This window comes from Atractosteus spatula, chromosome 3 (assembly GCF_055471065.1).
Source record: "Atractosteus spatula isolate fAtrSpa1 chromosome 3, fAtrSpa1.hap1, whole genome shotgun sequence".
Lineage (NCBI taxonomy): Eukaryota > Metazoa > Chordata > Actinopteri > Semionotiformes > Lepisosteidae > Atractosteus > Atractosteus spatula.
Genome location: NC_142708.1, coordinates 8,247,606 through 8,272,263, shown reverse-complemented (window position 1 = coordinate 8,272,263; position 24,658 = coordinate 8,247,606). Strand labels below are relative to the sequence as shown.

The window sequence follows — 24,658 nt, the reverse complement described above, 5'->3', positions numbered from 1 at the left end:
TCATTTTTGAAAACTCCTTTGAACATACTGTACTACTGTATGATGATAAAATCATGTTTTAGTTCACAAAAAGGGTAGTGTTAATGCAATTACTGTAAATAAAAATGAACTGCAACGCAAAAGCTCAAATCAAAGATAACAGGGAGTCCATAAATCTAAAATAGCATTATCTTTCTACTGGATAATTAATTCAAAACATTTTTTATTTTTGTCGCCACTCTTTATTAGGAATCAATACAATTCAATACATTACGTACAGTATATATGTAATTTACGGACATTTTAGATATCAACTAGTATAAAGCAGGAAGCAGGGCGACCTGACAATAAGCTGTCAAAATGACTTAAAAAAAACAATTGGCTTCTTAATTCCAATTGATATATTGTCTTACTTTGAGGATGGAGGCTTACTGTATGTTTGTGTTGGACAGGAATGTTTGTAAAGTGCAAAGAGAAGCACAGTAATAAAACGAAAAATCTAGTGATTTACACGGCTTTCCCTTACGTACTGTACGCATTCCTTATGTAATTGTATGCAACTTCATACATAAGAAGCTTTATGCTTAAAACGTACCATCAAAGTCTGTGGCTCACAACTCTAGTGGGTTGTTATTGGTGTTTCCCGGGATCTACGTCACGGTTTTTTTCTTCATGAAGCTCCTTTTTTTTTTTATTCCGAAGGGGTCCCGGCAAATAAAGACAGCTCACATTCCCGTTTGGAAGCAAGATAGCGAGCAGCAGGAATACCCGGGCGAAGATAAGGCAGTAGGAGTAGCTGCATTTCCCTAGCCCGGTCGTTTCTCTCTGATACGCTCCGTCCTGTCCTGTACTGTACAGTACACGCCCGGTTGTTGATGAAAACGAGCCGTGGATTTCAGCACCGGAGCTGTCCAGGCAGAGAACCACACTGCAATACAGTATTCGCCGAAGAAAAAAACCTGCACAAATCTGCTAGTTTTACCTAGGCTTTTGAAAAACGGAATTTTATTCCGGGAATTGGGAATAACGTTAATGCATACGCGCAAAATACACAAATCAAGCCTTGGTCTGAAATGCTGAGTGGACTTTGCTAAGAAAAGGAAGTCTCAACTAAGGAGGTCTACGAAGTCATTTTCATCCCAGGTAGGGTTGGAATTAAATTGATGCTGTTGTATATGATACTGTATGTCAGATTAAATATTTTAAATATGTTATATTTAGTAGAACAGTCCCTGTCAAGATAATCTCAGCACAAATGCAGGTGAACAAAAAATGTATAAGTCATATTCTCTCGTGAAGAATGCGCAGGATTTATTTTTTTATAGGTTCCCGAGAAGTGGCAAGGAAGGTGCAAGACACGTCGCGAATGTGGCATTCGTCTTCGTGGTGTTTGTAAATGAGCCGGATTGGAAGAGCCGGAACAGAAGTAATTGTACATTACAAAAATGAGACTTTGGTGAACTCAAAGTTGATTTTTTTTTTTTTTTACTGCAGTGGATATTTACTAGCGGGAGGGCCCTATGACATGAACAGGGCTGTTAAAAAAGAATTTAGGTCACCTTCTTAATGCTGTTAGTGACTGAGTGTGGAAACATACAGTATCAGAAGCTTGTGGGACCATCATTTAATGTAGCGGTGACTGCAAGTGTTACTAAGAGTAGTATCGTCTTTTGACTTCACAGTCTTCCGTCGGACAACAGTTAATTACCCCCCGTCCCTCCCTCCCAACCCCGATAGAGGCAGGTTCGCCGTATACTGCTCGCCTTTGTATCATATCTAAACAGCAAAGGAAAACATGCTAGATTTTTTTTTAGATTGAGAGAGACATATTAAGGTATTTTGAACGAATCTAAAACAGCCTTAATTTTATTAGCAACATACTCAGAATGGTTAAATTTACAAAATGACAGTTCAACCCCAGAAATTAATATCATATTCTTTTTCTAGAGTTGTGAGACACTTGTAGTAGTTCTAAACATGGAATGCACAGCAATCTTTCTTTCCTTAAATTATTTACATGGTAAATATGATTAATGTTTTAGAAAACAATGTAATAGCTGATTTGTAAGCAAGAGATTCATGTATTTAATCCCCCAGGTAATTTTGGAAAATATTCCAAATCTTTCACTGAATGATGTCAGTATTATAGAGGCTTCACAGTTAGCATTCAAAGGTAAGAAGGCATTTGTAAACACTGGGAGCCTGTAGGTAAAGTAGCTCATGGATGACCAATATTAAGTGTTACCGTGTTTTATATCATTACTATATAACAATTAAGTGACACACGGCTTCATGAAATATTAAGGTAGATTGTAAAATGTAAGCTAATTCTAATTATCATTGGGAAGGTTTTGTTGTTTGCTTATTCACTCCAGAGCAATGCTTAATCCTCTACAGCTCTTTATCAGAACACCCTGGACTATTGTTTTAGTGTTGGTTAGCATTCTTAGACGGTGCACATCAGGAACAATACCTTACTTTATTGCATTATTAGACAATGAGCATGGAGGAAAGCACATTTAGGTAGGTTAAGCCAGTATTTTTATTCCATGAAACCAGACATAATGAAAGTGAAAAAGAAAGGCCTTATCAATAGGGCAACTTCATCACAGAAAAAAAATACTACACAAAGAAAATTAATTATTGTAGGCTAAATCCTGGAGCAGACATTTCAAGACTTTCATGGACAGCTGAAAACTCCTAAGAGCATGTGTAGAATTTTTGAATACCCTGCAGTATGGTTTTGAATAAAATTTTCCACCTTTCTAAAATCTGAAATTTGAAAAGCTTTTGCTCCCATAGAGGAGGAAGTCTTCCCAAACATTTGTGCAAGGTCTCATTTACTTGTTAGCATCTCAATGTGGTCAGAACTAAAGAGTACCATTTACAAACTCTGGCATAAAGTGTATCTTTGCACCACAGAGAAGGCTGTTTTTTCTTAAGGCCTGCATTCTTTATGAGTCTGTCTTATAGAATCCAGAGCCAAGGGTGTTCACAGCCTTATTCATAAGGCCCTTCTGTCTGTACTGAAGAGCATATCCCACTCACAGCTCATTGGTTGGCTTGAAAACAATCCCTGGCAGGCAATGAATAAATAGATGGGCTTCTCTTTAAAGACTTATTTAGATTTAAATTTTGCCCTCCAGAATTAGCCTCTTGATGTTTGACATACAGTTCACAATGAGAAGTTCAACAGCATTTAAAAGCTGAAGGATGCAACCAAGTCTACATTTAAACTTCTCACAGATTTAGTTTTAACAAATGCTTTTCACAGTGCCATGACAATACTTTGTACTTCATTAACTGGGGTACAAAAGTTTTGGAAATCTGTATAAATACTGGAAATATGTATAAAGTTCTTCTGTTAGATGACATTCACTATTTCACTTGTAAATATTGATTAAATGTGGTTGAAAGAATTTTAAAATATAGAATATGCAGCTCAAAGACACCACAAAGGCAATCATATTGTAATATGGTGTTTGTTTCCATTACCTTAAAACAAAGCATGCAATCTCACTTTAAAATCACATACACAGAATGTCTAAGTGAAGACAAGTGAGTTACTTCTTCCATTAGTGTAGAGGTAAAATATTAGAGAAAAATACTTTAAAATTTATTTTAATCAAAACATAAAAACTAGTCAATTAAATACAAATATTTTAAATGTCACCATTTGGCCATAAGAAAGAAACCATCAGGTTTGCCATCCATATACTGTACATCCACATGTGCATTCACTCCAGAAAATACACCAAAGTTCTGCTGCAAGGATGGTGATAGGGTGGAGGCAGAGATGGAGAATGATGAAGTGGAAAAGACGTGTTTGTCACCCTTATGTACAGTATTTGACGTACTGTATTTGGTGAGGCCCAGAGTTAGTCCTGTTGATCTGTACTTATAGACTCCATTTAGTACAACCATGGCCCCAGCAAAAGACAGTCAGAAAGTAAAAAAAACTTATAAAATTGAATATTGTTCCTGTTACAGTGGATAATTAAAGCTCTGACAAAACATCAATTTCTTCATTCTATTTGGAAGAAGTGATGAAAATATATGTTTGGCCCTCATCATTACTGTATTATTTAAGTAAACACTAGTCCTTACTTCTTCATAAGCAAGAGCTATATAGTACATCAGCTGGGATAAAACCTCAGAATACCACCTACTGTAAACCTCAAGTAATAAACTGGAGAATTTAAAGTTACTACCACTTACAGTATTTTGACTTTCTGTCCTTCCTCTCATCTTTTCTGCATTCTGAAAAATGTTCAGTAGTTTTAGGTGTGTTAGGTGTTAGACTCAGATTGCATCCAGCTTTTACTGCATTTCTGTAATATTGTATTGTTCTCAAACAGTAGGATTTACCATTCTTTTACAAATGCTTGCTGTCAAGTGAATGTTGATGAACTACAGTATACTGTACAAGCACTGCAAAATGCACTTCTTTCTTTAGAGGCAAAAGTGTACTGTATCAAATTAGATTGTGACTGCTTGTATATACAGTATACCACATAAAGATAATTTTAGTAATTTAAAGATATTAACACTAATTTCTTTGAATTTCCCTACCTCTTTTTATAGGAATATGTTTATTGAATTTATGAAACCTCGTGTCACCAAATGAGCATTTGAATCATAGACAGAGGGGAATTTAATATATTTCTAAAGGCTTATGAAAAAGAATATTTGAGATAATATGAGAATATTTAGTTTAAGAATGAAGAAACTTGAAGACCTCCAGAGAAAGGTATAGCAAGATTTCTAAAGGTCCAAGTAAAGTAATTTAATTGCTTACACTTATATAGCGCTTTTCTGGACACTCCACTCAAAGTGCTTTACAGGTAATGGGGATCCCCTCCACCACCACCAGTGTGCAGCCCCACCTGGATGATGCGATGGCAGTCATAGTGCACCAGAACACTCACCACATATCAGCTATTAGTGCAGAGGAGAGCAGAGTAATGAAGCCAATTCATAGATGGGGATTATTAGGAGGCCATGATTGGTAAGAGCCAATGGGAAATTTGGTGAGGATGCCAGGGTTACACCCCTACTCTTTTTGAGAAACACCCTGGGATTTTTAATGACCACAGAGACCACGGTTTTACGTCTTGTCCGAAGGACGGTGCCTGTTTACAGTATAGTGTCCCCGTAACTATAATGGGGCATTAGGACACATATGGACCACAGGGTGAGTGCCCCCTGCTGGCCCCACTAACACCTCTTCCAGCAGCAACCTTAATTTTTCCCAGGAGGTCTCCCATCCAGGTACTGACCAAGCTTACACCTGCTGAGCTTCAGTGGGCTGTCAGTTGTGAGTTGCAGAGTGATATGGCTGATATCATGTGATATTTCAGTGATATTTCTCCTGCCATTCAAACCAGTTATTTATTTTATTTCAATTGATACAAACAAGAAAACCTCTCTAGAGAAAATGCATTGGCAAGGAATTATATCCAAGTGTTTTTAAAATGTATAAAGTTCTTCTGTTAGATGACATTCATTATTTCACTTGCAAATCTTGCTGAAATGTGGTTGGAAGAAGTTTAAAATATAGAATATACAGCTCAGAGAAACCACAAAGGCAATCATATTGTAATATGGTGTTAGTTAGATGGAGTTTATGGGCTGCTGTGTGTTTTAACAGTATTGCGAATTACCTTGACTCCTACTATCTGAACTTGCTGCTTCTGTTGATTAATATTAATGGATTTTTTGCACGTTTTACAGATCTATATTTATATTATAAGTAAAAATTATATTATGATCCACAATTAAATCATGATTTAATGTGACAATGATTTATTTTTGTGTCTTGCCTCTGTTTTAGTTACACAGTGTTGTTCAATAAATGTAATTACTATGCTGCATTTACAATAGATACAAGGCAGAAATTAAAAGTCTTCTTGGGAAAGGAATTATCGTACCGATATTCATAAAGAAAACAAGTTTAAGTGGGGAGCTGTGAGCAAGTTCCACACTGAGAAGTAAAAAGTAAAACACAACCTTTCAGCTATTGATGCTGTCTTATCTCTGTTGAGGACACCTGAAGAAGGCTCAGCAGATGAAATATTTTATTTTTTTCTCTCTTTCTACTTCTCAGTGTGGAATAAACCTTTGCTTGTACGTTTGTATTCAGTACATAGCCTAGAAATGTTTACATTTTTAATCAGGAATACTGTAAAGATGTATTTCACCTTATTTCTAGCTCTACACTATTTGTTAATATCTGGCCTGGGTGATTAGTAATAGATGAGAGTATGAGAAGGTGTATAAGGAGTGACAAGGGATTGGAGACAGAAAGAATGGTACTGCCATCATTAGTTCCAGAGGCAGTCCTGCATACCCAGGACATGTCATCACCTAAGATAAGAAGGAGACTAAGATTTACAGACAGATGAGACCAAGATAAAATGTTACCAACATGAGGGAAAGGCAAAAGTGTGAAAAATGTGACTGCAGACCCTCAAAAAAAAACAAAAAACAAAACACCTGATCTATAAAGTATAGTCTGTATAGATCTATGAAGTATTGCATGGCCACCTCTGAAGCTCACTTACTCATCCTCATTGATGATGTAACTGATGATGTCAGCAGAAATATGAATTCTGAGATCTACAGAAGGATACATACATGCTTCATTCTGTAGCATGACAAAAATCTTACAGCCATTGCAACCAAGCAATTCATCAGGAGAGAAAAAGAGTGGAAAACCTTAGACTGGCCAGGTCAGTCTTCATATTTAAATCTAACTGAACATGCATGTTGCATGCTGAGAAAAAAAATGAAGCCAGGGAAAGTGACCCCAAGAACTGTTCAAATACAGTTCATTATCAGAAATATACATTCCAAGGCTGTAAAGCATTTTTTTCTTTAGCTGTTGCAAGACCTTTGAAAGGCACTGTATGTAAATTTTGTTGCACTTAGGATTACTTAATGTGGAAGAGTTCAATGGTTCTATGCTACACAATTAACTATAGACGTAATACATTTCTTTACTAATGAACTGAGTCTCTTTCCAACTAGAACATTTCCAGATGTAATAATATTGCATTTGTTGCTTTACATAGCCTGTCTTGTTTTTTTTTAATTTTTAATTATATTCATTTCTTCATTATAACAAATTCTGCTCCCTTCCTGCACCTTGCAGCCACATTCCATCTGAATTCTTAGATGATACTCATGTGACATTTGCCTTTTGACTGACATTTGAATTGTTTTCACAGTGGCCAACTTCTGGTTGACATAAAATTTTAATTAAACATTTTTTTTCCTTTTCTCCTTTTTAGTTCTTGCACATTTCTGTATTTTATCACTGAAAAATTGCAACAGCTGTGCATGAAAAAACACATTATATGCCCTTTAATCTTTGAAAAGGATGCCTTTACTAGTTATTAGGTGGTGCATTTTGTAATCTTCTGTAGCAATTGATTCAATTTCATTTAAGAAAATAGCTACTGAATGAAATGTGCAGAGCTAGTACTCATGAAGACATTAAATGCACTCTTCTCCTTTCAACACAATTAAGTTATCTGAAGGCAAGGTGCAAATGACTCTTTTCTTTCCTTTTAATGCAGTGCAGTGTGATGACAACAGTGCTTGCTTTTCTTTAATTTTACAATTTCTGAAATCGAAATATTTCACAGACCATTTTATTTAATGGGTTTGAAATACATACACATTTCCGGCTGGTTAAAGAATATTTACTGTACACACCATAAATAATGCTAAAAAAAATCAATGTAAGGATCGAATCTTTGATCAACGTTTATGACAATATTTACAATGATTCTAAATTCCTTAACACATCAGAAAATCATTTGTGATTTTAACAAATTCAATCATTTAATTTGTAACATGATACCAGGATGCTCAATCTGCGGTCGATGTGGGTCCTAATGCCTTATGTAAAAAGGCGCTGTCCTTCAGATGAGACGTAAAACTGAGGTCCTGACTCTCTGTGGTCATTAAAAAATCCCAGGGTGTTCCTCGAAAAGAGTAGGGGTGTAACCCCGGCGTCCTGGCCAAATTTCCCATTGGCCCTTATCAATCATGGCCTCCTAATAATCCCCATCTATGAATTGGCTTCATTACTCTGCTCTCCTCCCCACTGAGAGCTGGTGTGTGGTGAGTGTTCTGGCGCACTATGGCTGCCGTCGCATCACCCAGGTGAGACTGGACACTGGTGGTGGTGGAGGGGAGTCCCCATTACCTGTAAAGCGCTTTGAGTGGAGTGTCCAGAAAAGCGCTATATAAGTGTAAGCAATTATTATTATAATTACTATTACCCGTATGTGCTTGGACTGTGGGAGAAAACCGGAGTACCCGGAAGAAACTCACAAAAATACAGGGGGACATACTGTACCAACTCTATGCAGAGACCCTAAGAAACTGGACCCAGGCAGTGAGGCAGCAATGCCCACCACTAAGACACTGTGCCACCCTCCACCACTCCATCTCCAGCTTTGCAGCTTGGTTGATTCAGTCTGCATAGGGGTCCCAGCCACATGCTTTGGCCAGGGCACTGTCTCACAGCAAACCAGTTTAATCCAAATCACTATACTGTACCTGAAAACACAGAAACATCCACAAACAATAAAACCAATAAAACCAATAAAACCAATTCTTGGGTGTCGATATTCCTGGTGAAATGATATTCCAGGCTTGAGACAATATTGCAGTGTGTAAGCTTTTCCCGTTGTTCTTTAATGATGTGATGACTTTTTAAATCAAAATGATGGAGGAGTGTTGCTTGATGTATTGTGGGCTAAGACTGAAAAATAAATACAAAATTGTCTGGTCATCAAAATGTGCCCCTGAAGTTCTGAATATTTTTGAGAAATAAGTACTTGTTCACATAAGCAGACCAATGACGGGCAATTCGTTCTTTTGGGTATTATCTTTTTAATTTTTTGACTGAATGCTCCTTATCAAAATCTGAATTATGCTGACAGATGTAAAATTCATTTCAAGAACTGGCCAGCTCTTTTGACCAGAGGCATTTCAGAGCATTCCTGTGTGAGGCAGCTGAAGCCCTTGAGAGAGGAGGAACTGCAATCCGTCTGAAGAAGAAATAAGCTTTCATCTGGAGCTTTTATTCATAGGATTATGATAAATCTTACAGTGCTTAGGAAAAAAAAAATCTGTGTGCAGAAGTTGTAATTTAGAAGATTAAATATATCAGTTTGTTTCTCTATTTCTATCCCCTAGCTAGGAGATTCCAATTGTCATCTTGTCTGCTTCTACTTCATGTGAAAACATAAAAGCTCCAATATAGATATTTCCTATATGTGTGCATTTACAGACATTGTTAATTGCGTACAATTTTGGAATAAAATGTACAGAGGGTTCTGTGTTCTTCAAAGGATCCTCAAATCCTAGAACACGAAATCTACAACTGTCTCAGTACTAATCAGTTCTAGGTGGAAGCTTTCACTTGTTTACTGTACAGTATATTGTATTAAATAGCAATAAATGTATTTAGAAAGCAATGTGCCATGGAGCAAGTAGAGGTTAATCTAATATCTTATTCAGGTATGAAGATATGAAAGTGAGAAAAAAAAGTTTTTTTTATGACTAATAGTTCTTGATTCTTGTTCTATTTGAGTAGTTACTGTAATGCAACTTTATACTCAGTGAAACTGACATTATGCTCTTTTAGCAGCATTGAAGTTTACTCAAAATCTAATTGTATAATGTATGCTGTGCCAGTCTGCTTTTTATTTTCAGAAAGATTATAGCACCACCTTAGTGGTTGAGACTAACAAAGGAAATATGTTAGAACTGTCAATTGTAAGTTCTCAGCGGGAATGCAGCTTCCAAAATCAATAGAAAGACACAATTAAAAACATGGACTCCACGTATTCCTGTCTATGCCTGCCCAGTCATTTTCTTGCATGAGAGATGGGTAACTTCACCTGTATTACTTTTCATTTCACAGCCGTTTCTTAGGAAACTCTACCTCTTATCAAATGGTGCATGTAGTGGTAGTACAGTGGAACAAGTAAGGTTTTATTCCATACTGAAAAGAGAAGAAAAGCAACATGTTTTCAGGTGTGTATAGTACTATGTCACATTTTCCAAAAAGGTGTTTCTGATGACTCCAGTCTACATACCTGTATACTGTATAAAGTAAAAGACAAACCTTGTCTGAAATCTTCAGAAACATTGGGCATTTGGAATCATTATGGCAAATTAATAAAAACCCTCCAACAATTCACCTGTTCTACTACATCTGTGTAATTCCCAGTCCATGGTATAGATATGAAAATAAAATAAAAAAAAAAACATCTGCTCTGATACTATACCGCAGACTAATTCATTGCAATACATTTTCCACTTGCATATCCTGCAGAATATGCCTGTTATTTATTCCATTTTTAAAAATACTGAATTATTAATTGTATTTAAACTGGTAAAAACATTCTGCAACAAGTGAAAAAGAGAATGTTTCTCAGTGTATTTTTGTTGTACAAAATGTCATTTTAATCTCCCAAAAGTCTAAGATAATTGTACAAATAATAATAATATAACCAAATATTCCAACACATTTAGAATCCAGAATGATTTAAATAACCCCAAAAGATTTTCCATCAAACCTTTAAGATGAAGACACAAAATAAATTCCTAATGTTTTATCTTCATACCAATTGTATCTTCCAAATTGTTTTAAAGGGAATGGGATGTTTTATTCAGAAGCCTTTGATGCAACTCCACCAGGGAAAAATCTGGTGACTGGAGGATTGCTAATGTACTGTAGTACCTATTGTACCGTACCCATGAAAAGGGTGAGAAAACTGAGCCTACTAATTAAAGACAAAGAAGTCTGGCTGCTGTTAGAGATAAGGTAATTGAAACTATTAAAGTTATATAAAGTAAGAATTAAACCAGAGAATCATCTATATGGAAGTTATATTCTAGAAAATTAAACGTATGGATTTAGAAAAGGTACAGTAGGTCTTCCCTAACCAAGCTGTTAGAGTTCTTTGAGCAAGCAAGAGCAGTAACAGATACACAAACAGATACACATAGGGCTCGTCTGGTCTATACTTAGTGATTTAGATTTTCGGAAGGCTTGGTTGGCTGATAATGAATCATGAGAGATCAGTTTTTCAAATTGTGTGTGATGTGTATTTAGGGAAACAAAAATGTTAAGATTTAAAGACTTAGTTATTATATAGAAAATTGAGGGTACAGATAAAGGTTGAATACTGAAACTCATGTAATGTACGTAGTGGAATACCACAGTGATCTGCACCTGGACAACTGCTCTTCTTAATTTGCATAAATGATCTAGATTCCTAAATAGTTTATAAACTAGTAAATGTGCAAATGATACCAAATTAGGAGGATTACTGTTCAAGCAGCAAATAAAATTCAAAATATTAATATAAAGCTCACACCTGGACAAATATACTGTATCTTCTTCATTATGTTCAATGTAGGCAAGTGCAGGGAATTGTATTCAGGCATTTAAAACAAATTATAAATACAAAATGGGAAACACTTGACTAGAAGAAGCTACATACAGTATGAAAAAGGCATTTATGTTGACATCATTTACGCCTTCTAGACAAAGAGAGGAAACAATTTAAAAGAAATATTAAACAGAGAGCATAAAAGTGCAGAATTTAAATTGAGGGGAGTTACTGTAAAATTGTATAACACACTAATGAAGTCTCATTTAGAATATTTTGTGCAATATATACAGTATGTTATAGGATAGACATTCCTGCTCTTCAATCCATATAGAAAAAATATTTTTTTTATGATTTCATGGTTTAAGCAAATGTCCAGCACTAAGTGATTAGAAAATGGATGGATATTGTATAACTGAGTACTTATGGCTGCCAGTCTTTGAATAGGGTGCAGTTTGAATAGTTAGCTATTTATCACAGCTAGTTGGCTGCAATTTAACTATAACTTTGGTCCAATACAATAAAACGCTCATGTCTGCCAGTGTTAGCCTGCCGAAAGACTAATACTTTTTAGATGCCATGCAACGATGAACACAAAGGCAGTACCTTAGGACTGGTCTTAGAACTGATGATAAGTGCGCCCAAACCCTTCGGACTGTTTGGACATGCCCAGTCCATGTCCCAACAGTCCATTAGTTAAATACTGTACTAATGCATACAGTATAACTACTTCCTGGGATCAAATATTGTTCACTCAATGAGCAAGTGTGTCTCTCAAGAAGAAGTTCTATGCATGTTTCTTGCACATTTTTGTATTTAGATCGTGCTTTCATATGGTATATTTATAGTTCAGAGATTACATCTGAGGAATTCAAAATCACCACAAAGCATGTCCTTATTCTTTGTGTGTGTGTCAATTTTTTGAGCAACAAAATTTCACTGTGGATTTATTGGATGGAATTACAAATTATACAGATTATGGTACAGTACCTTAACAGTTCTGCAAAAATGCAAACCCAGAGTTTCTGTAGTAACAATGAATAGCTCCTCTCCCTTGGCACTTAATTCTGATACACCATGCCTTCAACCTACACAAAACCAACAATCTGAGGCAAGAAATGAAAATGATTTATATGCCTTTTAACAGTTTATGCAGCTTTTTGTATTTAGTCTCAATGCATTAGAGCATTTAACAGAGTGCCAATCATGTTCACACTGAACATTTCTTAAACATTGGTAAACTGTTTGACACCTATTGTAAACTTAGAAATTAAATATGAATGAATAAAAACACATGGGGAATCAAATTATCATGCAAATAATGCAGTATTTTTAGTCCCTGTCACAATGCACACACACTTATTCCTCATATAAAATGTAATTAAACAAAGGCTGATTACTTTGCATATTCTTCTCTCTAGGGAGACTTCCATGAATTTGCTACTGTATATAGAAAAAACAGATGTTCTAATACAATTCCATTGGTACAGTAAGCAAAGTAAAATGCATGAAACATTTGAATTCGTACTGTATTCTGGAGTGTATCTGATAGAGATAAGAGCAACCTGATAGGAATTCAGCTGGAGCATAAAGATGCAGCCACTCAGAATGCTCGAGTTGTAATGCACCTGTTACGACCCCAAGTGTCTAGGGGTAAAGGGGTGTAACATTTAGGATAATTTTTGGATGCAGGTGGGTTCTGGTGAGGGAACCCCTAGGAAGCGTGTTAACAAGGGTTGGTGCAAAAGTGATTATTTTAAGGTGAATAAGTGCTGGCTAACCTGACTACAAAAGAAAACCTGAAACACACAGTCTTCGGCGTCTTCAAATGCCCTAGCTAACCTTCACTGACTACCCAAAACCATACAAGACAAATGGCACTCACCCGTACTAAACTAGTGTGACTAATAGAAAAATCAACTATGTGTGCAGAATGCACCCGACAACCTAAACTAACCCTATACACAAATGTTCACATAAATACACAAGTGAACTATGAATACAAATAAGGAAATTGAGAGTAGACAAGTAACAGGGTACAAAAGAACACAGAGGTTGATACAATATGTCTGGGCAAGGTAATGGCTAAACAAGGATAAGCACAAACAAACAAAAGTATGAAGAGATGAACACAAACCAACAAAAGCCGAAGCTATACGAAAACACACGGCCAAAGCCAAAGCCTTCTGATTGGCTGCACTCTGATTGGCTGAGAAGCTGATTGATAATGACGTCACAGGGAAACAATTATGTAATGATGGACCGATGGGGGAGGGAGAACAATCAAGGTCAGGAAGTGTGGAACAGCAACAAAACACACATGGACCACACACTGGGATGTAACACCCCCACCCATAGAAACAAACATCTAGTGTTTGTTAAAGCGAGAAAAAACAAACAAACAATAGGCTATACTCTACCCTCTGCCACGTCATTTCCTAAAATAAAAGTTACCCCTTTAACGGGTAGTGAAGGACGTACCTCAACTCTAACAAATCCAGTAACTAAATCGCATTGTAAATGTACACGGTGTAAAGGCACTTTCATAAAACTCATTTCGATGCCTTGAACTATTACACTGGAACCGCAGAAAGACTGATCAGACAAGGGCAGTGCGTCCGCAACAATAAACAACTGGGCTGCACCGGTATCTCTTAGTATTTGAAGGGGCTTCTGATCCCCTGGTTCACCCATTAATGAAACTGACTCCATAAACGGTTCATAACTAGGATCAGGAGTATTTTCAATAGTCAAAGGAATGGCAGCGTGGGAAACAACATTGCTAAGCCCTACACTCTTAGTTTTCTGGTACTTTGTTTACGCTTAAGCGTCATACAATCGGCAACGATATGACCTTTTCTATGACAATAAAAACATTCACGCTCCTCTTTAGGATGTGGGGGACTAGTTTTTACTGGGGGAGACTGAGGTTGTAAACTTTGAGTAGACAAAGTCTTCTCTGCATGCGCGGACATGAAAACATTTTTGTGCGAATACGCAGCCTACGTACTACGATACAGCGCGCGCTAATACTTGAGTGGACACAAGAGCTACAATGTAATTCTATACCATTGTATAGGAATGCATGCTACGAACACAAATGACCAATTTTGTTTAAAAAAATTATTTCTAGCAAATAGGGAGGTTGGAGAATGAGCGTGATTTTGGATCAATGCCAATGTTGCAAGCACAGGAAAGCATAGCAATGCATACTACAAACGCTGGGAATCTTGTGAGAACAGAAAAGCGTGATAGATAACAGAAAAATATTTAAGAACTGTTCTAGGTTAATTTGAGAAAAATACACAGAGCGTCTCTGTGTTTCGCTCCCATGCACATAATAAATAACTTCTTTGAACTTCTGAGACAAACTCCTGAAATGAAAACGGGGAAAAATGCAAGCTATTGGACTGCTAAAGTTGTTTGTTTACCGTTGGCAAAAGAGCTGACACGTATTATGTGTGGAGAAAAAGCTGTTGAACAGTCACTCATAGAATTATTGATATGGCGGATGATGTCAAAAGTACGCTGATAGAGCACGTTAAGATGAGCAGATGCTTTTCACTGCAATTAGATGAGTCTGTAAATGTCGTTGATTTGGCCAATTTGCACGTTTACATTCAATACGAGTTTGAGGGCATGTCCCATGAGGATTTTCTGTTCTGTCAGCCGCTACCAACAGGAACTACAGGAGAGCACATATTTCAGCTTCTGAATGAATTTATCGAAGAGAATGGCATCGACTGGATGAAATGTGTCGGAGTTTGTACAGACGGTGCTAGAGCGATGACAAGCCGAAAAAGCGGTGTAGTTGAATTAGAGAGGTTGCTCCAGATATGAACTGCAGCATCCACCGCGAGGCCTTGGCCATCAAGAAAATGCCTGTTAGCCAAAATCTTTTAGACTATGTTGTGTATTGTATCATGGCTCGACCAAAGAATTCACATCTGCTTTGCTCGACTAAACAGGCTCACCCCTTTCACTGAAATGGTGCTTTTTTATTGTTTATTTTTAATTGTTGTTGTTCCTTTTGTCATTCTGTAAAGCGCTTTGAGAAGCCACCTTTAAAGGCCCTATATCAAATAAAGTTTATTATAATATCTATTATATATGTGTGTGCGCACGCACACTTATGTTGGTCATTTAAATTTTCTGGGGTTCCTATGAGAAGATGACTTGTAGATGGTACTTGGATGCTTTGGTTTGATCAGGGGTGGTACTTGGTCCAAAAAGTTTGAGACCTACTGCTCTAGCGAATTCAACACGTTTGGCCTGACACTTTTTGATGATTTTGAATCGTTGTCTATAAGCTTCAGGAACCAGTTTATATGCACGTAGGATTGCAGCCTTCACAGTATCGTAGTGCAAACTTTCTTCCAGAGAAAGTGTAGAGCAAACTTTCTGACCTTTGCCAACTAATCTACACTGCAAAAGCAGTGACCAGACCTCCTTAGGCCAGCGAAGTGATGTGGCATTTCGCTCGAATGCACCAAAGTACGAATCAACTTCTGACTCCCTGAATAGAGGAACTAAAGCAATGTGCTTACTTACATCCAAGGTGGTCGAGAGTGGATCTTGCAAAGGAGACATGTTAGAGGCCTCGGAGTGGGTCAGCTGTGCAGCAGGAGCATTCCTTCTTGCTTCTAGTTCAAGCTGTCGGAGCTTAACCTCTTTCTCCGCCTCGATCTTTATTTTACGAATTTCATGGCGCAACTCAAATTCTACCTGGCGTGCCTTGGCTTTTTCCTGTGCCTCCATTTGCAAGCGGGCCAGACGAACTTCCAGGCGAATCTCGCTTTTTGACCCAGTGGAGACCGGAGAGAACGGTTCAAAGGGAGGTAATGTGGCCTTGACCTCAGCCTCCGCTAAGTCTTCAGCCACCACTTGCACCTCATCCTGTTCTTCCTTTGCCATAGCAGGTTTAGCACCAGCCCTAGGAGAACCAGCGTCTTTGCTCGCTAGTGCAAAGACCTCTAATTCCACCAATTTATCAATCACAGCTCGTTTCTTTTAAGATCGTGCTTCGATACCTGAACCCGGAAGTCCACAAACTGATTTAAAGAGGTACAGTAGTAAAGCAGACAAAATGAAGCAATTGTTTCTTTATCATCCAACAAGTGCCACCTATTGATCATCTTTGGCCAGTGAATCACACAGCCGATTCACATTCAAATGCAGATTAATGCGGCAATGAATTTTGCCACACATTCTGTGCAGCTCCATATGTAAACTAAATTGTGTTTTGGTGACTGGTGCAGCTGTGCTCCACCTCTGCCAGGATTCAAGCACAGAGCAAAAACAGTGCCACAGTATTTAGACACTGGCAAACTGTGGTATGTGAAAAAAGGGGGTCATGTAAAACACCAGAATAAATACATTTTAATAACAATAATAATAATAATAACAATAATAAGAATAATAATTATTATTATAGTTATTATTATTATTATTATAATATCACCTCAGTTTTATACTCTTAAAACAATTTCTACATGGCTATGGAAAAAGAGTGTTACAGTTTCAAAAACATACAGCTGGTATGTTATTATCCTGGTAGCAATTTCAAGTCTTCTCAACAATTGCACTCAACTTTGCTTTTGTAAATAGTGTATCCATCTTGTAAATGTATTAAACTTTGATTATTTAACTTGTATTAATTTACAAATACTGTATAAGGGGTAAATAAATGAGTAATTATTATTCAAGTTTGGAAATAATGGAGTGAAACATTGGGAAGAGTGTAATATAGTTTCAGATCTTTTTACCTGATTGAGTATTCAAATGTTTCACATACAGTAAGAGTACATTTTACAGTGCAGTACAATTCTTACCATCGGAGGAATCTTTTGTTGAACCGTCACCTTCATTGTAAAGCACCTTGAGAAGATCTGACATGAAAGGACTTATATGAGGTTTTATTTTTGTAATTATTATAATTTTACATATTCATGGTCAGGTTTGTAGTTTTTATGTATTTACTCATTCTTTTTATTTGTCATCTGCCATAGTGAAACTATGTAATCAGCCCCAGCTGTGCTGTATTTACACGGCGGATAAGACAGCTTTCAGCAGCCTCTAAGCCATATCAGAAGTGCTTCACCTTAGCCAAGGGGGTCCTGAAGTTAAAGCAGCAGAAAGAGTGTCATTGGCCTAGAAGGAAGTCTTTCAGATGGATCTTTAACATTTTCAATAGCATCCGTTGACAGCAAGTTGCAATAGACACGTTTCAGGACTGGCACCAATGGTTAGATTTAAATTGAAAAGGCCAGAGGTTGAAGTCTCTAATGCACTAAGCCTGAAGATGTGAAGCACGCTCGCATACTATTCCCAAGAGCGTAAATGCCTCACTGAGCATCAGACAAGTTATAGATTAATGGAAAGTTCTGCCCTTGTTTAAGACACAATGTTTGTTGGAAACTTTCCCATGTGGCATTTAAAACCAAAGGAACTTCAGAGGTGACTTTCTAGCAGGAAAAACCAGGGGACACATTTCTATACCTACTGTATTATATCTGCAGGCTGTATACCAAACAAGAAGTGCTGAAGGCCCTCTCTTTGCCCGTTGATTGGAGGTAGAGTCCATCTAATACTAGCCTTTGTGGTATAGTGATCAATTAACAGTAAGATAATAATAATATTTCCCAAAGGTGAAAAAGGTAGCTGAAATACACACACAAAGATATGCAACACAAACCATAATCAAAATAAACATTTGATTGTACGACTTACTTTTATTTTGCTTTGTATTCACATTTTTATTTCATTATCTTACATTGTGATGGTAATATACTGTACAGTACTTTGATCACAGTCATAGATGGATGGCTCATTCCTTGATTGTACTGTCTATTTTTTTACATTATAGAGAACCATTGGTTGGGGCATGTTCAACCAATAAAACAAATGGTTAAATATTTTACATTTTACTATGATCTTCAATAATAAATGTAACTACTTTTCCATTATGTTTGTAGAAACCGCTGTAGAGTTATAATAAATAGTTTTCAATGACATACCCTGAAAGGGTTTAATCTGTACTCTAATAGACAGATTCTCTCAGCTTCAGGCAAATAGACAGTATACTGTATATGATTACTACCTCTTTAAAAGCAAGGGTGATTTTAAAGGTAAACAGCTATTAATTTCTCCAGATGTATTTTTAGAGGTTAAGTACTTCTTGACTCCTAGCTACCTGTTTTTTTTTAAACTGGTCCAAAATATTTCAAAGTAGTTTAAAAGCTTTTTTTCCCACAAAAAAAGTGCAAAAGTGCATTTTTAATGAAAAATGAAAAAAAAACTCTGAAAATGCCATCTTTACATACAGTTAATTTTGACCAGTAAATCAATAAGATGTTATACCATTAAAGCCTAGGAAAAGTTATAATAAGAAACTGGAACTATAGATATACCCTAGGGTGGTATACAATTCTTTTGTCACTCATTAGTTTCCACCCTATGTCTGTGCTTCTCCAGAGCCATGGGGGTGCTGATGTCTAAGAAACAGAGTGTGGAGAAGGTGCAGAAAGTCAGCGTGGTGGTGTCAGCCTTCAAGGATGGCCTGAAGGACAGGCCGCCCCCAGCCCGCCGACCTGAGGCTGCCGAGGCCCCTGTAGAGGCAGAGGACAAGCCGCCAGAACCTGTGGCCCCTCAGGAGGAAGGCAACAAGCCCGGGGCCTCCAGCTCCCAGGCTCCTCCCAGGGATGAGTGTAAAGTCAATCAGGAGGCTTGGTCTAGACTCCGGGATGGCAAGGGGGTGGAGCCTGAGGAGCTGGAAAGAGCCAATCAGCTCACTCCTCCAGCATTTGTCCGGCCAAAGAGAGACCCCGATGATGACCAACCTATTGAAATTCCTCTGGAAAAACAAGAACAGGTGGGTTATGTAAACTGCAGTTACTGTATATTGGTCAAAATATGTTCTGTTTATGTAGGCAATCGTTAAGTTCTTTTAGGCATAAAACAATCAAAACTTTAATCTGATGGATGGATGAAGCTACTGTACCAATGCTTTAGGTGGTGAATTACTGTATATGCCACAATGAGATAAGGTACACAATTGCACAGCCAAGGACTATAAGAGGTTTTACTGTATATTGCTGAGATTAACAGAATGTTTTTCTGTCCCTTTTTCCAAGGTTTACTTAGTTTGCATCTCAAAATGTTTTATCTTCAGAAAATAAAATGCACACAATGGCTACAACCATTCTGATTACTGAGCCCGGAAGAATTGTACTTGAACTGATAGATCATTAGACATTGACTGCATTTGTTGAGTCTCAGAAAATCTACTTAAAAAAACACTGAAATCAACATCTGAAGTGTTTCAAATTTATACAAATTGAATTAATCAGTGATTTACAGTTGGTGTTAACCACATCTAATTTAAATTTTGGAGTGCTTCCTTTTTTTTTTAAATTTCACTGAGTAGACTGTAGAGTTTCCAGACAGCACTGCCTCTGGAAGAAACAAGAGCTTTGTTTCTGGTCTTCTTAAGAGACAATATTGCAGGACCAAAGGACTATAAACTAATGTACTTTTTAAAAGGAAAAAGGTACACACAAACAACAACAAAGTGCAAGGCCCATCATTTCACATAATTTAAAACAGGCATATTTCATAAAATCAGATTTCGATGATTGGATTCATGAGATTGCATACAGTATTGGAGACTGAATATAGATTTAAATCTGTACAGTGTTGAAGGAGTGCAGAGGTTCTGCTGAGGATTCTTAACAGATTGAGTTTGATAAGGCAAATCAAATGTAACTAATGTTACAAATGTAACGTCTGGAGTAACATCTTGTAATTAAGTCAGTCCTGCATGTAAATGCTGAGGGATGCTTCAGGCTTCTATTTGCTGCTATGGATGTTAAACTTCTTACAGATGTTTTAGGGGCAGACAAAATGTATTTATGTCAGGTTAGGAGGTAACTTCACACATGACAGCAAGAACTAGCATTTCTGTCATATTTTATTTTCTAGAAGTACAGCTATCAAAAAGTACCAGTATTTTTGTACTATAATGTCATATATCTGAAAATCAGAATACAATGATTGCAATGGCCATCTCTATCTCTGGACTTGAACCCCATTGCAATCTGTGATTTGATTGGAAGAGGGCAGTCCAAAAGCATAGTGTCACGGATGTCGGAAAGAACGAACCGTGGAATGGCAGGAGAGTGAAAAGACCCTATGCATAGCGGTGAGACGGGGGTTAGCCCGGGCTCAGCTGTTCAGGGAATGCCGTATAGAAACCTATGCCCTCAGGTCGCAGATGTGGGGCAATCTGGTGCTAGGCGGGTTTCATGACATCCGAACGTCAATGCTGAGCCAAGGCAAATGAAAGACCCAGAAATATATAGCCCCAGAGAGAGAAACACCGGAAGGACAGCAAAGCACCGGAAACAAGAGACAGGACAGAAAAGGAGCGCCCTCTGCCTGCAGAGGGCGTGACACATAGACCAAGGATATTAAGGATCTGGAATGAGTCTGTATGGAAAAAAGATCCCTCCCACTGTGTTCTCCAATCTAGTAACATTACAGAAAAGGGCTCAGTACTGTTCCTCTCTATCCTTACATGGGTAGAGTGCACGCACAAAGTCCAGAAAAGAAGTGTGCTAATAATTGTGGAACTTTTTTAGGAAATAAATTTTCAATTTGAGAAAACTGTAATTTTTATTGACTCCATTACATACAGTAATTAATAAAGTAAAATATAATCCACATATTGAAAATTACAATATACTGTAGATGTTGTTTATTTAATAAAGCATTTTATTTAAAAGTGCTAATAATTTTGGAGGTGACAGGATGTTCTCAGTATAGTTGCCTCTGTATAAAGACTGTAAGGGCATTTACTCTCTTATCCCTAAAATAATTCAATCGTTGAATTGTCGAATGAAAACAATGGAAAAAAATGCTTGAGGGTAGGGTTCTCATTGTTGACTCTTTACAAGGCAATTGTCTGTTTTTCACTCTCATGGTACTGGTAGACTTCTGACTGAGCAATGCTGTTAAATGTTGTAATATTATTATTATTATTATTATTATTATTATTATAACTGAATTGTTGAATAGTATTATTGCCACATATGTTCATGAGCTCTTGATGTGAAAAGCAAATTCCCTTAGGGACAATAAAGGCTAAAGGGTTTTGAGGCACAGTGTCAATCGCAACTCAGACTAAGCTTCTTGTTTTGGCAAGTAACATGCATACAGTAGGTAACACAGCCTTCTTTTATCACAACAAACTACTGAAAAACTGGAAAATGTTGCTGCGATTCCCTCTCTATATTTTGAGGTTTCTTTTTAGCTTGAAGGAACAGAAACTGAAGTGTAAAAAGAATGGTCTACATCAATGTATACTTTTTCCTAATTATCACCTCCTCCTTATGTAGTCACAATTACTTGGGTGAATGGAAAGAACTGGGAAGGTGCTGTCCATGGTTGCTACTTAATCTAATCTCTAAGGTGATAATGGAAGAACGCAAAAGACTAAAAAGCCCAAGACTATATTTTTTGTTGTACTTTGTTTTACCTTTGGAATAATTTTATGGTGCACTGGGCTCAGCAAGGTAGTTCAATATTTCATCTTTGATGTCACCAGCCATCTCTCTCTACGTTCCAGAGTAATATGCTTGTTACAGCCCTGCAGCTGGCATTGTAACTGCAGAGAGCTCCTGTGTTGTCAAAGTTAATACTCTTTACAGTGAGCACCATACAGTGAAACGGCAGAGCTAATGTGGCCCAGATGCCAAGCTGTCTTATATAGCCAGTTTGATGCAGTGCTCCCAGTCTTCAGAACTTAATGCAAGAGGGATTAATCACAAACAAGATCACCAAAGGTATTCGGAGACACCAGTGATCAAAGCAGGATGGTTTCTTAGTTTATTTCAAAGGGTTAATATATGACATATGTGCATCCATGAGAATTTTCCTTCTAGAAGATCATAAGAGGATTTACATGCTTAAAATGTCATAGTATAAAGTACTGCATTTCCATCTGTAAAATTGGAGATCTAAGGAAAAGCACAAAATCCCAGTAGGTTGTTTGGTGTAAAGTTATGAAATGTGTATCAAATTTTAATTTTTGGAAATACAATTCAAACTATTTTGTTTTTCTTCCTTCTGTTTTTTTTTCTGTTTCCACACTTGATCTGAAATTAGTGGTGCCTTTTAAGACATTCAACATTGCATTTTTGTATTTTTTACTTTTACATTTCTGTTTTCTATGATCAATTTTTAGATCAAGAGGTGATGCAATATTATACAATAATGCAATATTTTCAATATTATCCTCTATTTTTGATAGCTCTATATTTGTTAACTGTGGTTTACAACGAACTGTTTTTTTTTCTGACATTGGTCTTTTTTGAAGGCATCTTGTAATTTAGTGAGCCTTAAAACATCATCTTCACTGATTTGCAGTTTGTATTTTATTCTCTTGAGGAGTGGCAGATTCTAGAAATATCAGCACAGGTACTGGTAAAAGACACACAACAAATGCAAAAATGTAAACATCAGAGCAGGCTGAATGCTCGGATGTAATTTTCTGCTGACCCTGTCCTGTGTCCTTTCACAGCCAGTGAATGATGAGATATGTGAGATCTGTGAGGTGTGGACAGCAGAAGACCTGTACCCCTGCCGGGTCTGCACCAGGGTCTTCCATGATGGCTGCCTGCGTGAAATGGGCTATCTGCACAGTGACACCCTGGAAGACCTCACCGAAACAGCACACACAGCCACGGGCTGGAGCTGCTACTACTGTGTAAGTCCGCACTGCCTCTTTTAGAGGAAAATGCCTATGTCTTGTACTTAACATTTCCCAGGAGGTGAGAATGGCAGAGCTTTTTGTTGTGGTTTACCTTTTAACTACGATTAGCAATTCAATGCTGATTTTTCACGATGTGCAGTTGAGAAGCAAATACTTTAAGTCCTACATATGGCTCTGACGGCTGTATGTAGAAATGTGTGTGCTCACACAAAACAAGTTGAATAAACATACAGTACCACAGTTGCTGCGGATGGGAATTCCCATATTTCTCATTATTTGGTGAATAATTAAATACATGTTAAGTATTTTAGCAGAAATCCAAACATTTGAGAGTATAAAGAAGGGGCGATTAAATCTATACTGTTTTTTATCTAAGAATTTTACCAAGCCATTTAATGAAAGAAACCAGACTATTGGGCTGTGCCACTTTTAAAGAGGTTTGAAGTACAGTAGTCAAATGTATTAAACTTCCATTCAGTCTTTGCACCTTTACTGTAGCTCAAAACAAATTATAATTATTCAAGGCTCAAATTCTAATCTCCATTTTAATTAACAGATAGTCACTGACATGCAGTCTTCCCTTGGGTGGAATTAGAACCAAACCGAAAACAGTTTGGCTCAACAAAGCACATTTGATATCAGAGTCCTTATGGTTTTCTTTCTTTTCTCTTCCTGTGAATGTTCTTGTATTGAGACCATTTGCTTACTGAATTCGTGAGGGTGTGCCAAAAAATAATAGTGATTCCAGATTGTAGTACTGTAACTTCCAGAAAATGTTTTAGTGTGGAGGGTGGCATAGTGGCACAGTGGTTAATGCTGGGGCCCTGGATGCAGTTCCTGGGGTGCACTCTGTGGCAAGTTCTCCCCATGTTGGCATGTGTTTCCTCTTGGGTGCTCCGGTTATGTCACGGATGTGGGAAGGGCAAGTTGTAGAATGACAAGGAAAGCAATAAAGCCCCTATGCGTAGCAGTAAAAGTGGCAGCATGGGGGTTAGCTCAGGGGGTCAGACGATGTCCGAAAGAAACCAATGCCCTCAGGCCATGGACAGGAGCGACCTGGTGCTAGGCGGGTCTCAGGACATCCGTAGTCTCAATGCTGGGAGGAGCAGAGCAGACACAGGAAGTAAACAGGCTACACAACAATACACACCGGAAAAGACATGAATAATCACAGGGAACTAGGAACAGGACAGAAGTAGGGTGCCCTCTAGGTGTACTGGGCGTGACAGGCTATCTCCCACAGTTCAAAGACATAGTGGTAGGTAAATTAGCTTCTGGTAAAACTGACCCTGGAGTGGGTGTGTACATGTCTGTATCTCTGTGTTAGTAACATAGGTCAGAGAGTCCTAATTCAGTGGTCACTGGATCTTGAAAAGAGTGGATGCTGAAAATTAGTTTTAGATCATTGCCCCCATTACACACATCTTACACATAATAAAACAAATGAATGAAACAATACAAAAAATGGACAAAATATGTTGACAAGGTT

General features: G+C 37.4%; 1 protein-coding gene across 1 annotated transcript in view; it reads left to right on the top strand.

Moving 5' to 3' along the window:
- The first annotated feature begins 679 nt into the window (after positions 1 to 679).
- The window catches only part of phf24 (PHD finger protein 24), a 48,979-nt gene continuing 25,000 nt past the window's right edge, over positions 680 to 24,658 (top strand). Inside the window, exons 1-3 of the mRNA XM_088910772.1 lie at positions 680 to 1,122; positions 18,873 to 19,269; positions 22,978 to 23,163. Of these exons, the coding sequence (XP_088766898.1) occupies positions 18,877 to 19,269; positions 22,978 to 23,163 (579 nt within the window). The 5' untranslated portion in view covers positions 680 to 1,122; positions 18,873 to 18,876. The remainder of the gene's footprint in view (positions 1,123 to 18,872; positions 19,270 to 22,977; positions 23,164 to 24,658) is intronic.